The 18,100-nt window shown below is 43.3% G+C and overlaps 1 protein-coding gene across 1 annotated transcript; it reads right to left on the bottom strand.

Annotated features, from left to right (window-relative positions):
• Positions 1-1,539: 1,539 nt before the first annotated feature.
• LOC119387285 (survival motor neuron protein) lies at positions 1,540-11,258 on the bottom strand. Its single transcript, XM_049413467.1, has 8 exons — positions 11,033-11,258; positions 10,831-10,906; positions 10,695-10,756; positions 9,545-9,745; positions 6,642-6,701; positions 4,691-4,753; positions 2,182-2,301; positions 1,540-1,676 (listed from the first exon to the last, which is right to left on the bottom strand). The coding sequence occupies exons 1-8, from the start codon at positions 11,066-11,068 to the stop codon at positions 1,644-1,646; spliced, it is 651 nt and encodes a 216-aa protein (XP_049269424.1). The 5' UTR covers positions 11,069-11,258; the 3' UTR covers positions 1,540-1,643.
• Between the last annotated feature and the right edge of the window lie 6,842 nt (positions 11,259-18,100).

The raw sequence follows: 18,100 nt of genomic DNA, 5'->3' as shown, positions 1-18,100 counted from the left end.
TCGCAACTGCCACTCAACCGCTTTCGGAGAAGACTCAAAAGAACAATGCAATTACATGAGCTGGAAACCCATGCTCGTTCTTTTTTATTTTATTTGAAAGCGTGATTTTAATTTTTATATAAATAAAAATAAAAACAAAATGGCTGCCATGGCAAGATGTGTCTCCCCTCTTGTGATTTTTCTGGATTTACACCACTGGATCGACTGCAGGATAGGTAAAAGCAAGGAGCACCACTGGCACAAGCGACCGTGACGCTTATAGTGCAGAAACACTCAGTGTTGAAAATTGGCCCGCTACTTTCTTCAGAAGTTGTAATATTTTCACACTATCTTCGATACGAACGTGTCAAAGTGCCCAAGTGTAGGTGTTAATTATGTTGTGTGCACTACAAAATGTACGTACTACAACTGTTGTCATTTAGATTATTTGTAGAGCTGTGCGAATAGCAAAATTTTGGGTGTGAAGCGAATTCGAATAATAAAGATTGAGTGCGAATCGTATCGAATAATTTCGAATAATTTTCGAATATTTCTCAAACATTTTTCGAATAATTCGAAGTGAAATTACAGAAAAAGTTGCAGAGAATCCCTAAGTATGTTCCTGTGAGATAGCAACATGAAAGTGTTTCTTTTCGCTAGGTTGATGAAGCGCTGGTGGGGTCATATTTTGTCTTTCTTATCAAGAATGAGGCAATGTAGAGGCCGAATTGTATTTATGTACATGATTTGGTGCAACCAAAGTGTTGCCGACAACACCTTACACGTGATAGGCAGAGATGCCATTTCCTCAGCCTCTTCTTTTCTTTCAACTTCTGTGGAAGGCCAACTGATGTGGCAGACAAGGGTGTGCTCTCTTCAAGTCCGGAGTTCCAAATCTGCCTCATAGACGTCGATATATAAGAACATCTGAAATTTTGGATGCTAAAAAGCTTCGGCGTCCAATTTTTCGGACTTCCTGCCCAAATTTCAGGTCCAAAACAGCATTAATTGAGCCCCCAACTCTGCCACATCTTTCATCTCTATTGGAACCAGCGTTTTCTTGAGTTAATACATTTGCGACAGTAGCGGTGCTTGAAAGGCAGCTTTGCCTCAATACGGGGGTGTGATGAGGTGAAGCATATTGAAAATATAGGGACCACTTCCAAACGGACGTCGACTGTCTCTTGGCTAGTTCGACCGTAACGGAGCTTGAAAGGCAGCTTTACCGCAATACGGGGGTGTGGTGAGGTGAAGCATATTGAAAATCTAGGGACCACTTCCAACCGGACTTTGTCTCTTGCCTAAGTTCGACCGTAACGGAACTTGAAAGGCAGCTTTGCCGCAATACGAGAGTGTTATGAGGTGAAGCATATTAAAAATCTGAAGGGGTCACTTTCAATTGGACGTTGACTGCATTTCTCTTTGGGAAGTTCAAATAGTTCGAATAGTAAAATTTCAGTGCGAATCGAATCGAATAGCAAACACTATTCGAAAAATATTCGAAATTTCGAATATTCGCACACCTCTAATTATTTGTAATAATTCACACAGAAATAGCAATACATTTTTAACAGTTTATTTGTACAACAGTGCAGGTCACTGCCACAATCACAAAAATAAATCATCGCTGAAACACTAGAAATGGTTTTACACTTAGGATAACATCATTTCTGTGTTTGCCTAGATTCTTGTAGGGCCTGCAGAAGAAACCAGAACAGAAAAAACAAGGCTATGAATTAGCTCTAATATGTAATTACCACAAAAGAAGCATTAGGAGAAATTAACTGAGTAAAAAGCACGAAGAGATAATTCGGTAGGCTTTACTTTTGTAATACAAGGGGGTGCTCATTGTTAACACTCCCACCTTACAAACCTTCTGAACACCATAGAATAATATGCCTCAGCTCCTAAACGTAGGCACTAATAATAATAAACTGGTGATAAATGTTAATTAACTGTGGATAAATTCATGGCTGGGTCATGCAGCGATTCATGACAAGCTGCAAGAAGCAGCTTGTCACTATTATGTTTGTATCAGTGGTTCACTGGTGACTTGGCCCAAAATACCATGCACATTTAAGTCGTGGCTGCATTCAAAGTGGCCTCTTTTTCACCGCAAAGATGACAGTGCAACAATCGAGCTTGTTCAGATGCAGTTTGCATTCTCTCAACAAAAATTGACATATGCAATCATGACTGTACCTGATAGTAGCCAGTGTGGTAGCCACTCATGTACCAGGCCATGAGCATTGAGGAAAGTGCATCACTCTCTGCATTATTCTCCGAGAACAGTGGCGGGTGAGCTGGTAGGGGAGGTGTGCCCTGGAAAAGAGGGAGGCAGAGTGAGGGTTCACAAGTGACCCCACGTGTACACACCTCTCAATTTCCTTTCCATGAGGCCAGAAAATTTATGTCCACTATACTCCATCTCAGAAGTTCCCTTCAGCACTGTGAAGGCTACAGGGCCCCTTAGCCAATAGGAAGGGCAATTAGCCCCTCCACATGTATTCATCCGCGTCGCGTCGTCTGCTCAGCGTCTCCCTGGCACTGCTCGCACGAGTAGGGCGAGTAAAGCGAACAGACGGCATCACTGAAAAAAAAAAAAAAAAGAAATGGCTGCACCCACTGCAGCTAGTGCCCTCTGCATCGAGTTTATCGAGTCGTCATCATGCGCTGTGTGACCCGTACGTTACGAAATGTCGCTTGCATTTGCTTCAGATAAATGTGTTGATGCTTTGACAGCAATGTATATGCGAATATATTGCACTAATTTCATGAACCGTTATCAGATTCTCGGTGCGTTAGGCTTAGCAGGCGTGGCTAAACAAGCAGCTGATCTCGCAAATAACAGCAAAATGTGCCTCATGCTTTGTCCTCAGCGTGAGATGGCACAAAGCGATGGCTCATTCCACCATTTAATTGCTGCTTCCAGTGCAGTGGGCATACAGCAAGCGCCAGTTCGGGTCGAAGCGGGCGGTCGCATCTGCATGTGTGCTGCCATGTTGATTTGTAACCGCAGTTACCGGCGGTTGCTGATACAGCAATTAAAGGCACACGACATCAATGCAAAGAAGGATAAACATATCACACATCAATGTGACGTAACACGTGCCAAACAAGCGGCAAATGTCTCAACCCTGCCAATTGTAAGGAAATTATATCTGGAACTATGTTTTGCTTCGAAAGTTTGTGGCTTGCTTACACCCCATAGCCTTGGTAGTGCTGAACGGTAGTGATGAGATGGAGTATAAAATCTTGGAATGATTAAAATAAATCTGAATGAATAAAATCAGCCAAATCTTGCAGTTGTGCGCGGCAAGGAGAGTTTATATGAACTGGTGCAGCGCATCAGAGAAATGAAGAAATGGCTGAGCCAGCCGAATGAAAGGACAGAGTGCTCAGTCCTTTTGCTTGGCCAGCTCGGCCATATCTTCATTTTTGTGATGCACTATACCAGTTCAAGTATGACAAACCAACTCACCCAATCATCAACACTTAAGGAGAGTTTAGAAGCAGAATGCAAAGTTGCCACTTTATCAGCCACCCTCTTTTCATGCAGAGGCCTGTGCTCACTCTCTTCTGAGCTGCCAGCAGTGCTTGCCGTTAGATGTCGAACAGCACATAGCATGCCACTGGCTAATAGCTGACATAACTTAAAGGGAAGCTGAAGTGGTTTTACAATTAGGTAAAATTTTGTTTTTAACAAGGACCAACATTATCGTTGACGATGGTGTAATTTTTTCCACTGTTGTGGCAGCAGGAGCTTTAAAATACGAGAAAGAAAAGTTTGTCTTGCTCCACCCACGCGAACGCGCCGAAAGTGTGGGCATAGAAACGAACTAACCGGAACTACGTCATCGTCGGTAGCTTTGGCGGAACCACGCAGCACTGTCATATTTTCAACCGTGGCCTCCGTGACTAGTTTCGGCTGCGCGCGTTGGTGGAACTGATCGCGAAGGCCATGCTTTAACAGTGCTGATGTTGCCGATGACGCGGCACACCGAACATAACGTCACCGCGTACGCTCAGCATCTCAAGAAGCCCTGTGGCTGCAGCCGCTTTTTTTTGCCAAGAAATGCTACTTGCGTTCACTTTTGTGAACTCTTACATCGTTTTTCGAATTCAGGAGGGATCAAACTATGATTACACACTCTAAAGTCATTTTTTTTAAAAGTGCTTCAGCTTCCTTAAGAGCGGCATTTGTATCAGATGCACTTCTTGCCACAGGGTGCCACCGCGTTCGGCGCCATGCTCCATAGTCTGCTAATGTTAGACAGTAGCCACACTTGCTCGCTTAGGAACCACAATGGGAAAGAGCAATCACGTTTCATCATGTGCGCTCAAGGTCATCATGCACCCTGACATATCTTCTTTCCTCCCTGCCATCCCTCCCTGTGTAGCTTCCAGCGCGCTCATCGGGAAGAAAGAAGAGAGAAAGCGCTTAAAGTGTGTGACAAATCCCTGTAAACTCTGCTAGTTCTTAATGAGATTCAGTAAATTTTTTGCGGAAATCAATTCGTGAGACAATAAATTCCGATAATGAAATTATTTGATCATTACTTTGAAAAGTAAGCAAAAAGTACACAAATGTTCAATGTGCAGGGATATGAAGTATTTTGTAAAATTAGAGTACATGCGATTTATGTTTCTTGCCCTCTCGTCTAGTCCACTTCAATACGAACAACGAAGCAAAGTACATATAAAAACATACATAGGCTGAGCTTGAAATTGCCGCTCCTAAGTTGGCAGCGCCCCACGGAGGTTCACTGGGAAGCTGGAAGAGAGGAATTAATCGCATAAGCATAATGTCCAAGTATTTATAAGTAACAAAAGCTGTTAATTTCCGAAAGGACAGTAAACCAGCTATACCCTTGAGACAAGGCTGAAAGAATGAATGAAGTCAGGAAAATTCAGTTGTGGCTAGATATGCGAGCACACTAACAAGTACTCGTTAACCACAGTCATCTCTCATGTTCGATGTTCCTTCTGTTAAATGTTATCAAAGCAATCATTTCGCATTGAGACCATGAAGCAATTCATTTAAGTTAAATGCATCACCACAACATAATCTACAAATTTTTATAGTTCACAAGTAAGCAAAGCAGTTTCTGAAATGTACTTACACCTCTAACTCTAACAAAACTGGAGCACACTTTATGATGCCACACTCATTTGTAGAAGTTTATGCAGAAGTGTAGAGTCTGAAATTGCAGTCTCCTGCCTTATGCCAGATGTCACCAAGCATGTCGATGTTTCTAAGATACTCATAATCCAAAAGTGAGCTTAATGGCCTTGATGTTTTTGTTTGAAGGCTAACTTGCCAACCAGAAAATAATTTGTTGCAACAGTTTTTGTAAGGATCAGAATAAGAACACAGCAATAGATAAACTAGAATTTTCATATGTAGCAAAATGCAGTATATACTTTCAGTTTTCTTTTGCCATTCTATATAAAGTGATGTTACAGGCTATTAAGCACAAAAAAAAGGCTTCATAGCATTATGAAGGCAACTGCCCTAACAGCCAAAACACTCATCAATGCTCACCTGAAACGATCATCAATTCTGTCATGGTATACAGTATATTTTTGTAAAGTACCTAATGGCAATAAACTGTATCCCACTACAAGGCATGGTAATGCATGTCAAAACAAGCTTACCAAGAACTGGCAAGTTTTCTATGGCAAATTGGAAATGGTAAGAGTAGACAAGGGTCACCACTAGAAACCACAGACCACTGTTAACAAATGGGGGGACAATGATGTAGGACACTACGACATAAAGCTCTGCAAATAATAGCTGCAATCGCTGACATGGCTGAAGAAATTCATTTAAGCTTCACCAAGAAAACTGACGAGACAGCACATACAACCTTTTGTACGAACTACTAAAGCTTAAAAGACCACTTCAGACCATGCAACACAATCTAGCCCAACCTCGTTACCTTTTGCCCTTTTGAAAAGCCTTTCTTTTTTACAGGCCACGCTCCTTGTACATTTCACAAACTTGCTTACCAGTAGTAATCACCACTGAAATCTCTATCGGTTTTTCACACGTAGCTCATTATGAGTAACTCAACATGTAACCACCATTGCCTAGGAATACCCCAGCATGAACTGAGAGCATTGACAGTCAGACACATGGCATGGCCCACACTTCACCTGAAGGGTTCTGAAGCAACATTCAGAATCCTTAATTACATTGCTGAAACGTCCCGCTTTTTTTATCACATGTGTAATGACAGCTTTCCAAAGATTAGTTTATCCAGTGAACCACACGCAGTGCCCTAACTGGCAGCTTAGTTCAATTATACAAATACAGAGGAAATATCAAGTTTCAGTAGTACTGAATAAAAAGTGTACCTGCAGAGGAGAGTGTTGCGCTTTATTAGAGTGAGCAAAAAACACACTTGCTACAATGATGCATAACTGCATAAATATGTTTAATTTAAAACAAGATACCTCAGCAAATGTGTAAACAAAACAAGCTGTCATAGTTTTAGTCTGTAATACGTAATCACAAATGCAGTACGTACATGGAAAAAGCATGTCTATCATTCTTGGGGAAACATCTTTGTGTATTGTCCTTATCTCACACATTTTGTGGTCTCCTCTGAACTTGCACTACTGCAAAAAAAGTTTTTGATAGAAGACAGTGTACTTACATTAGGAATGCCTGTGCAATGCTGAGATGAGCCAGAAGTCACATCGCTTGTGTGGACTGTCTGTAATGTAATACAAGGGAATAGGAAACTGCATCTTATTTTGGTCACTACTAAAACACAGCACAATACAGATTCATTCTCGTACAACTCGCCATGAGCTTTTTCAAATGAGCATCTGATTTCTCACTGGTGTACCCCATCTATTTTGACTTCAACTACAGCAAATCAGAACTGCAGGAGCTAAGTTTTATACTAAATCACTTTTTAAGCAATTTCACTTCTAGAAAGCACAGAGTCAAAGTATGGCTTCTTTTATTTTGCAGGTCCTATAGCATCAAGTGGATTTGGACACAATGTTTCAAAAACTTGCCACTGACTCCCATGGGAATCAGCAGTTAATGAAACGCTATATCAATGTACATACTGCTAAATTATTCTTTGATGACCCTATCGTTACTTTTCTCATCATAGGTTAATTATTAGATAAGAAAATGAAGGTAAAAGTTTCATTTCTAATTTAGTGCAGAAACTTCAGCACCTGAATGTCAGTGCAACAATGTCACAAATTTTATAGTCTTTTTGTATTTCGACCATTCTGGCTGATTAAACTTTCCTGAAATTTACCATATTGAAAAGACCCTGACGCAGCTTCGATGATCTTGTAGAAAAACACTGAGCCAGTAGCGCTAGTCCTTCGGATCATTATCAAACCAATTTGAATGGTCCACGTGTGTAATTTATTATAAGGTTTTAAACGTGCGTATCACTACAGGTTGCATAAGCACTGCTGAAAGAGTTTTCACTCATGAGGCCTTCTAATGATGCAAAACATCATTATTGTTCATGACAATGACGTCAGCTGATCTGATTGGCTGATCTGAGCCATGACTGAATAGGCAACTCATTTGACTGGGTGTGCGACAGACATCATGGGCAATTTTCCAATTTAACTGTGAACAAATGTTGTTTGTAATAGTGGGAACACATTATAATTCGTTGTATACATTAAAAAAAAGGCAGTAAAAGAAAGAGAATATATGAGCATAAGTTAGTACAACACTTGGGAATTTCAGTGGAGGATTGCGACAGTCATGTGCCTGTGTTATGCTTGGTGTGAGATGCATGACCAGTGTTGATCTAGAGGTCTATTTTCCTTAACACCATGAATCACCCTTGCTTCATTGTGGGCTGTAAACCTAGTACGTGGGACATGTCAAGCTGCGACATCGTAAGCCTGTGCAAGGTGAATGGCGACCCAAGTGGCTGTAGCAAATTGGTGTGATGAGCATCGGGCTTTCGACATCCAATTTGTGCCAGGATCTGTGTACTTGAGGCCATTAGTTCACTCCGGGCAACTACCACTGTAATTCTCATATTTGCACTTACTGGTGATTGCTGCTGAAGTGTTTTAGTCTGTCTGTAAACGTAACACTCGCAGATTATAGGGTTACTAGAGGAGAAAATGTCAATGGCCAGAGCTTTCACGGCACCTAGTGGTGTAAATATCGACTAGACAAACACAGAGCGTGGCCTCCATGATTCTCCCTGCGTCAGCAGATGCTAGTAAGATGCAGAGTTTAACCCTGGCTACCCATCTCCGGTGGACCTGACTGCTCGGTAAAGAAGTTGAGAATAAAAAGCATGGTTAAGGAGGAAGGTAACACTTAGTCACATGAAGCTCCTTTGATACAAGGTACTTCGCTAAAGGGACTGACAAACGATTTTTCTTGACCCGGTTTTTATGGCACAACCAAAAGCTCACCCTCGGTAGTGGTTAAACCTGCAGCGGTTGATTCCAAAAGTGCGTGGACATTTTGTAAGCAGAATTTCTCAATCTGAGAAGCCACTAAAGAAGTTAGAGTCCCTCCTCCAGCAACGTTGAGAAGCATTAGTGACGCCGATAGCCCTCCTCAGAAACTGCTCACTATGCTCAACGTTCTACTTTCGCAGGAGTGAGTGCAGCTGTGGTTAGCCACCTTCATTTTGACATTTTCAACTGTCTTTAATTTAAAACGTAGGTAGAATAAGTTTCCAAAGCAGTTGTCGTCACGTTGAGTCCCTTTACCACCTTGCGAGCCAGGCGTTCCTGGTACTTCTCCAACTTGTTGGCAGATGCCGCTAGTCCCTCAGCTAACAACTTTCATGCTGTCGCTCATCAGCATCGGTTCATCCGTTAAGCGAAGGCTGCGCCACTGTTTTGCTCAGTACAAATGAAGGCATATCTACATATTTTGAGTTCAAAAGATTATAATAAAAAAACTGCACTGCATTCCAAAACTAGAGAGAGAGACCATTAACCGCGTACACCAGTGAAAGGTCGCATGATCGGAATGATATGCATCTTTGCTTTTTTGCCGCATGAGGCACCAAAAATATAAATCTGTGTTTAATGAGAAAAACAGGGTTCATTTTAGCCAATACAATAAACAATCTTGCCATTAGTGGGGTTATCTCAATCAGTGTTCTCAGTGGTAGTCTGTCTCTTTTAAACTATGGTGCGAATGATTTGATGATGTTGTAGCCTAAGCGCATACATAATTTTTAAAGATATATTTCAGGGACCGCTTGAGCCTCTTGCTCTTTTAGAACAAACCGTAATCCTTATTTACTGATAAAGAACTATGTAAACTCAAGCTCACATAGTCAAAACGCATGAAGTCGCAGCGAGCTCATGTTGGAACCTCAAGGTGGCATCACCACCTGCATTTTCTTCTTGCGTGTTTTCTCACTTACCGAGCGCCTTCATGCACGAAGAGTTGGTACTCTTGATATTGTGAAAGAGCAATCTGAAGGTACGGGAAAAATCGTTTCTCTCTTCCGTGTCCCTTTAATGACTTCTGCACGTCAAGTCACAATCATGTTGCAATCCAAGTTTGTCGGCACAATGTCTTGAGGCCACTTACACTGCCTGCTCGAGCTTGCTGGGCTTGTCGTGCCTTTTTGCCTTCCGATGGGTGGAGGTCTGACAAAAGGACACGTTCCTCGTTGCCGTACCCAATGTAGTGAACAATGCAGTGCTTCCCTCTGATGCACTTGATCTTTGCTTCATATGGAAGTTTGTCCCCAGAGTAGACTGCAATGCAGTAATCACCCTGTTTCCATCCCTGCGGCATAGTAAAAAAATGGCTTGCAAATCAGTAGAACAGCCACCAAATGTCAGTTCAGTAATCAGAAAAGTGTGAAACAGGAAATGTGAAAGGGCTGCTCATTTGGAAGACAGAACTAACTATACTTATAGAGAATGTGTAAGAGAGGCTAAGGTTACAAGATCTGCTTGAAATGTGAGAAGGCTGCACCAAAAACACCTATACACAATAGTATTTTCCATCTCAAACTTTCACAGATCTCACTTTTGCACTACATGCAATATTGTGTGACGGCATACTGGAATCAATGAAATGCATCCAATATATGTGATGTTCCCATGGGTGATTAGGCAGGAATACTGTCCCAGAGATGAGGTGCGCACGCACGCACGCGCGCATTGTTTCTTTCGTTTGTGTGTATGTAAACCTGCCTACTTTCATAAGTGCATGTGCCAGTCCTGTTAGTGCTGTTAGAAGGTCATCCTGCGATGATGTCATAGTGTTATAAATAGTGAAAAAATGCGATGACGTCATAGTGTTATAAATAGTGAAAAAATCACGACTGGGTAATCCGTGTCATTTCTGGGATCAGAAAGAAGATCTAAATATACATGAATGAATGCAGCCACCCCAATGCATTCATGCTGCCAGTACTTAACCTCCAGGCTGTAAGTCGCAATAAAGTTCCACACAAAGCATTATGTCTTCCCAAAACGTAAGGAAAAGAATGCTGCAAAAGCAAACAGTACCACAGTTGCGATACCTGCCGACAGAATCAATTAACTCACTCGAATAAACGACGTACCAACCTCAGCAGCAAAAAAAGTAAATAAATAAAACAATGGTAACAAACTTTAGTAATGCGTATTCGCGTAGCCCAAAACAAGTGTGTAGGAACGTAGTAGGCGTCCGCAACTTGACGTTTCGCCAATGTAGCGAGTGTCATAAGCTCTTTGCGCTAACTTACAGTAGACGGTTCCTGTCCAGGTGACGAGTTCTCCGACGAAGTACGGTTTCTCCTTTCAATTTCTTTCTAAAAAAAAAAAAAAAAAGAGGGATAAGAATCTTATACCCGTTGAACGGAGCTACCAAGCGTAGCGCACTTGCCTTTATTTTCTCGTACGCTCGATCGTAAGCTGCGATCAAGTCGCTGTCATCCCAGATATCCTCGTCAGCGTTCTTCAAATGCAACAGGTTTCAAAAAAGAAACAAATCAAGTACTGATAGTGGATCTATTCTGCATTCCGCGCATCGATAAAGCCGCTGAGGCAATACAGAAACCAAAGCTGACGCTTCTCTACCTACCTCTGTTCGTCTCCATAACACGGTTCCTTTTGCCATTCCTGCAGCTCACTTTAGGGCGGTGCACAAGAAACTTCGATCGGCGAATCCCGCTACGGTTTCTACGCGAGAAAAAAACGCCACAGCTGCATTTCTCGCAAATAAATGAAACAGAGCACTGTGCTCTCAACACACGCTTGCGAACATCAACACGCCAACGCTGCACAAAGACATGGAGAGATGCAACAAGCATGTAGGCAAAGCGCGTTCTTCAGCTGATTTCTCTACGCAGGCTACACATCAACTAGGGATGATGATGATGTAACGTAGCTTACACGTGGCCTCAGAGACGTAGGTGATGCTTTGGCAATCTCGAAGGCCGCATGAATTTTCCAGGCAATTGCTGCACAAATTGCGGTGGTGTTTAACATTATTTTATACCAAGAGAATTCGGCGCAGTGGTTGTTCAACCACCATGGAAATTTCGGATTGGATTGCGTTAGCTGACGAGCTGTCTACGGGTCTTTTTCTTCAGTTTCAGTTTCGTTCTTCGCGCAGCGTGGGTAGTGGGGTCAGCGCAGAACCACGGCCGCCACATGGATGGAAGAACTCTATTGTTTGTCCGGCAGATTAACGGCCCGGGCTCAGGTCTCCCATGTCGGGACGTCAAGGCCTTGCCTCTCCGCCGCTTCACGGGCCTGCATAAAAAACTTTTTTTTATGTAGCGGCCGTGGCAGAGCACTCAAACGCTGCCTTTGTTGTTGAAAGAGGCTGAAGAGCACTAGGTCTCTTAGTTTCCGGCGACGTTGCGGCTTTAAAGGTTGTATCTGACAGTTTTAGCAAAGCGTCGCACGCGCACTGCTCCGTGTAGATGCAGCGTCCCATGCCAGTGCAGGAAATTGCCTAGAGTTCACGTTTTTTTTTAAAAAAACGATAGTCTTTCTTGGGATACATGAACGCAAAAATTTTGGTCTGTCTGTCTGCCTGCCAGTCTGTCTGTCACACGATTCAGGCAATTCAGGCACCCGGCCAAAGTTTAAGCACTTGCTGAACGTCCAGCCATCTTGAATGGGTAGATGCGTTCATACTTGTGAACATTGTCGATCAAAAAGCAAATATTACGCACATCTGAGGCGCAACATCAAAACGTAAGTATTAGGTGGAGTGTTCCTTTACTGGAAAATACATAGATACCTCATTCTAAAGACCCTAGTGTTTCTTAGGCTGCCCTGAAAATGCGACGCTATGCACGAAAAAGCCCTCTGCGACGATATGGTGCTGCCACCTGGCAGTGGCCCTGGGTTCTACACAAACTCATGTTTCCCGACGCCACTGCCTGATGGCGTCCATATCTCACGCAGCGTAGAGTCACTGTATATGCTACCTTTAGGTAGCAGAGTAGCGCATAGGTCCGGCTAGCAACCACAGCTATGCGCTGAAGTCACACTCCATTTTTGCAGGCGACATGCCTACCGCGTCGCCGATAATGATGTCTGGCGTGTCGAAGGCCGGCGATAAACATTGGCTATCGATGACTAGTGTTAATTGAGTGAGCTCCAGCGGCGGCGTCGAGAAATACAAAAATTGGCCCGAGCGTCAGCTTCTCCGCAATGCATGGTTGCTAGCGGCGTTGGAAAACAGATGCGCAACTCTGCTACCTAAAGGTAGCATATACAGTAACTCTAACGCAGCGTAACGCAGCGTAAGGTCCCTGTATTTTTTACAGGGACTTTTGACGATTGAGGGACTTTAACGCAGCGTAGCGAGAACTACACGAGCGCCCTCTCGAGGGGTCCAAGGAGCAGCGATAGCAGACGACGCGCCGCTCGCTCCCGTGCATATTGCGGGCGGCTGAAACCGAACTCGGTGCTCGCTTGAACCGTTAAATTATTAACATTTGTGGCCTAAGATGCTCATCAGTTATCAAACTACAGGGACAATAACTTTAACAAGCACGAAGCACGTTAAATATTGAAATAAAACGCGTGCGTTTCCGAAGCAGGTTCCAAGCGGGTTCCCCACAGCAGCTGTTATGCAGGGCATTTTCTTGTGTGCATATTTTGACATTCAGAGTAACTTGAAGAACAGGTGGTGTTTGGGTTAATTAAAAGTGCTTGTTTTCTAGTTCGAATAAAATAGGCAGGTAGTGAGCATACTGCTACTTTCGGAAACTTCATCAGGCACCTAGCGCTCTTGTATTGCGTAGAGCAAAATACGTGCTATTATTTGGTTTGACTGTGTTTGTCAGCATTCGAAGTCTTCCCACGGTTACACGGTATTTTAACTAAGCTTATTTTGTTTATACTCTAAGAGGTTTACTTAGGAGAAGAGGGGATATTCCACAAATGCAGTTGCACTGCATTTGAGGAATATCAGCAACTTGAGTACCTTTCAAGATTTAGGAAATATAGCATGCCCACTAGTGTCTCGCCCATTTTGATGTTTAACTGTTTTTAACAACGTGCATTTATCCAAAGCCGTCCCCATTTTACTACCCCCGCTGCCTCCGGGTCCCGCAGATATAAAGGTACGTTACAATGCTACCCAATGCAATTTCAAATAAATTTGGGGTATGTATATACGTACAGGCCCTGAGACTACAAAGGCTGAGTTAGGTGGCTTTTTGTAGAGATGCAAGGGAACAAAAGAGCACTAGCTTATTGAAAAACGGGGTTTTATTGCATGAATTCATAACAAATCTTTCGTTGGAAGTTTTGTTGTGAGCCCTGATATCCCCTCATTCGCTTGCAGGGTGGCTTCCGTTCCTTCTGCCTTGGAAAATTAGCAAAGATGCTTGGTGTGGCGTATATGGTTTCAGTTTTTTCCTCCCAGTGTCTTGCATGCAGTATAATTTATTCGAACTACTCAAAAGCATAGTGATCCTCAAGAGAAAACATTACGCGGAATGCTTCCACACAGCAGTGCGGCAAAACACGGCAAGATGTGGCAAAAAACTAATCCCAAATGCTCCTTTTCCTGTGAGTTTGTAGTGTTGAAGCCACCCCGGTGGGAAAAACAAAGGCAGCTTTATTGGGTTCCGAGCAATTTAATGTTAGAGATACAGGGTGTGACTCTACATTGACTACTACGCACAAATCTACGGCATAAAGAACGTCGAAGCAATAATATCGTTGCTAAGATAACGCTCATGCATATGCACAAACAAAAGCACGCCGGCCAGGTGAAAGGCTGTTTCAAGTTATAACCATTACAAAATCACTTAGTTCGCATAGCGGGGTGTTTTTTGTGGGCACAAATTTCTTGCGACTGATTTTGTTAGGCCATCCTTCAGCATATATTTTTGTCACTGCGAGGAACGAAAAAAAAACGAAAAGCTTTCTTCTGTCCTCCGCGCGGGGAGGCAACCGAAGACATAGAGACCCCACATACTAGCACGTCACGCTCCAAACATTAAATTCAAACGCCGAATTCCTGCGTCCACTCAATTTCAGGTACATAAACGCTTCTATTTTGCAACAACAATGCGACAGAGGCGCGTGAAGTACTCTCTACTTGTTAAAATCGCCCCACTCCACGCTTGAAAACACAGTGATCCGTACCGATCGCCGGCACAGCGCTGCCGTCGCTGGACCCTTTGGGCGGGGCGCGAAGGCGAAAAGATCACCTGTCGCCAACCGACCTATCGCAGGGCGCGGCGGCTGGATCAAGACCTTTCGCTACTTTTACGCAGCGTAGAGTCACTGGAAAATACGCAGCGCCTCCTCTATCGCACGACTACAGCGCACGACCTACTGTACAGCTAGAGGGCAGCGCGCGAGTCCCGGCTCTCGTTCAACCGCTCGCCGTAGGTGGCGCTAGCTATAAACTGTTCGTCTGCTACATTGCGACCGTTTGTTTGGACGGCGCTGTGGTAAGAACGCCTGTATTCTGTGACGAACTGCCGGCGTTATGAGACTGTTTCTGCAAACTTAGACGGAGGGCCAAGTAAGCTATTCAGTGCGGTTAAGTATTTACTGCACACTAGTTGACTAACGTGAGTAGCCGTAGACTTGCATAGCGTGGAACGGCTGTGTCCTCTTAAATGCAAACAAAAAAATTCTCTTTCCGTATTTTATTTCCGAAGTATTTTGCATTTATTCATAATAATTACACGATATGAGCGCTCTGCGCTGGCGAAACATCACCACGAGCGTTAAAGTTGACGTCAGCGAACAGGTGCTGACTAGCGCCACAACGCTTGTAGGTTACATCCCTGGCGGCAGGAGGTATGAACTAGAACGTGGGCGCTGGAGAGGAGACATCTGGGCAGGTCATGAGTACGGTAGGTCGTGCCTTGGTCGTGCTCTATCGTCTTTCGACGACATTTGCAGCGAAGCACGCTGATACGGCTTTCTTTTTATTTTAATGCGAAGCATGTCTTAGCGACCTATCTATCTAGCCGCCTACGTCTGGGCGCTCTCCTGGCCGTCTCTATTACTTGTAATATACCAAAATTGAGGGAATCATTGTATGACGAACACGATTCACTGGTCATGACATGAATAACTCAAAATACCTGTCGCGTACATCGTGAAACCCTTTCTCTCAGTCACGTGTGGCACATACCCGTATATCAGAGTTCATGTTATGCGGTTATGTGCCGCAGGTGGTGCAGAGTCTCAACCAACACACTAACCGCGAACACACACATTGACACGCAAGGAAAGTGATAATAATTGTTTGGGTTTTATGTCCCAAAACCACGATATGATTATGAGAGACGCCGTAGCGAAGGGCTCCGGAAGTTTTGACCATCGGGTATTCTTTAACATGTACCGAGATCGCACAACACACAGGAATCTAGCATTTTGCCTTCATCGAAATGCGACCGCCGCGGCCGGGATCGAACCAGCGACCTTCGGGTCAGCAGCCGAGCACCGTAACCGCTACACCACCGCGGCGGACGGAAGGAAAGTGAGGAACTTGAAGACAGAACACTCCTGGAAGACGTTCAACGACCATCCACTCGTCCACGTGGTCCGCAACGTGGACCACGTGGATTACGCATAAACCGGGGTCAATGCTTCCTACAATAAACCTGCTGAGAGAACCAGGCCTCTCATCATTACCGGTGACTTCAGCATTGATTTATCAGACTCAACAACGCTTGGTCCTTATACTGCGTGAAAGACGGCTTGGATGTGAACAGGGCATCAAAAGACCTCGCTGCCACGCAGTGGCGTACCAACTTCTTGTTCGCGAGTGGGGGGGCTGGATATATATATATATACATATATATATATATATATATATATATATATATATATATATATATATATATATATATATATATATATTATATATATATATATATATATATATATAATATATATATATATATATGTGTGTGTGTGTGTGTGTGTGTGTGTGTAGAGAGAGAGAAAACTTGATTCGCACTCAATTTGATGCGAATCTTCATATACAGAGATAGAATTTGGTTAGTAGCGTTCAATAACAGAGAAATAGTACAGTCAGTTCTCGTAGCATACATGGGGACAACCATACATATACGTGCTCTGCGTGTAATAGTATTTCAAGCAACACGTTTTATACATCACCCACACAATTTTGTGCTTGATGAAAACTTCAGCGCAAACCAGGACGGACCACAAAGAATAAATGAGACAAGCACAGCGCTAGTGCTTGTCTCATCGAGAACGTCTAGAAGCTGCTCACTAATAATTACGTTTTTTAAATGTAGGCAACAATGACTGCACATTTTCTTTTCCATAATTAGTACTACACGTTTTTCGCAGATATTTGGGTTTGTGTATCTTATATTTTGCCTTGTTTGCTCCTAGTCGAAGTAGTGTTTCTCGCGCATTGGTATTATTACTATTATTGTATAACTATTATTTTTAACATGTCAAGTACAAGTTATCTTTAAGTAAGAATTTGTGGTATTGAGGGCGCAGTACATTCTTTATACTCATCGTATTTTTATATGCAACTTTGCTTGAACCGTGCGAACTTCAAGTAGGAAATAGCGAAATACTAGAAGACAGGGAAGACCAAACAGGATAAAACAAAAAACAAAAACCAGCGCTGAACAGCGCTCGTACTGTTTGGTCTTTGTCTTCATTGTATTGCGCTGTTTTATACTTTGCTTGGAAGGCCCTCCGGCCTCTAAAAGTACGCCTATGCAAAACGTGTAAGCACAAGTTTTCTTTGGAAAAAAATATGGCTGATTATAACGTAAAAATACCGCGCATTTTTTGCCTTCCGCATTGGTCGTTAGCTGTTTATGATTGGTCAAAATTTTCTGGGTCATACACACGGCAGCTGCTCGTAACGTGATGCAACAAATGACCCCAAAATTTTCCATTGCGTAATGACCACTCGTCCACGACTACATAAAAAACAAGGAAGTAGGCTATTTTCAATACGGTATTTTTTTTTGTCATTGGTTCCTCACCGTTCGTCAAAAATGTTCACTGTGCCTTAAAATCGCGTGCTTGTTACGCGACGTCACGAATCTGTGAAATCTCGCGGTGTTAAAATTACGTGCGCACACTAAACAGCGCATACTATGCTAAACATTTTTTCGTATAGTCGGACAGTGTCTTATTCTGAATGTAAGTCAAGAAGGCTACCCGCCGATCACGTTGGCAGCGGCTACTTATTGCAGCTGGCTAGATGTTTTCATATAAGCATAATAAATATTTTTAGTTGTATAACGATGTTGAGCTGTTTGTGCGCGTGTGCAACTCTGTGAACTCATCCTTGCTGAGAGAGAGGGATAGAAATAAACAGCGCTGCGTGTGTGTGCTTCTTTGCTGTCAGAGTTGTATTTTGCCTTAGAGAAGTCAATTCGAGATGACTCAAGACCAACTAGTCCGGCTGTCACTTCAGTCTTCTTAGTCCAGAAAACCCAGATCGCGGGATCGAATCCCGGCTGCGGCGGCCGCACTTTCGATGGAGGACAGTTTGAGGCACGTGTAGAGAACCTACAGTGCGCAGGTTCTCTGCCACGCACCGTAGAGAACCTACAGTGCGTGGTCCTGATACACGGGAGACATTCTCCACAGTAGAAGCGCAGGACAAATTTCGTTATATAATTAAGTGATGCTGTGTAAAGTAAAAGTTCGCCTC

The sequence above is a fragment of the Rhipicephalus sanguineus genome, chromosome 3, assembly GCF_013339695.2.
Source record: "Rhipicephalus sanguineus isolate Rsan-2018 chromosome 3, BIME_Rsan_1.4, whole genome shotgun sequence".
NCBI classification, from domain to species: Eukaryota; Metazoa; Arthropoda; class Arachnida; order Ixodida; family Ixodidae; genus Rhipicephalus; species Rhipicephalus sanguineus.
This window is presented reverse-complemented; position numbering and strand designations above follow the sequence as displayed.

What these genes read in the sequence shown, in the direction of transcription:
- LOC119387285 (XM_049413467.1), bottom strand. Translation starts at nt 11,068, where the DNA reads ATGGCAAAAGGAACCGTGTTATGGAGACGAACAGAG. An exon ending in TGTTATGGAGACGAACAGAG is followed by an intron (nt 10,907 to 11,032) that starts GTAGGTAGAGAA and finishes TTGCATTTGAAG; the next exon opens with AACGCTGACGAGGATATCTG. An exon ending in AGCAAGCTCGAGCAGGCAGT is followed by an intron (nt 6,702 to 9,544) that starts GTAAGTGGCCTC and finishes ATTACATTACAG; the next exon opens with ACAGTCCACACAAGCGATGT.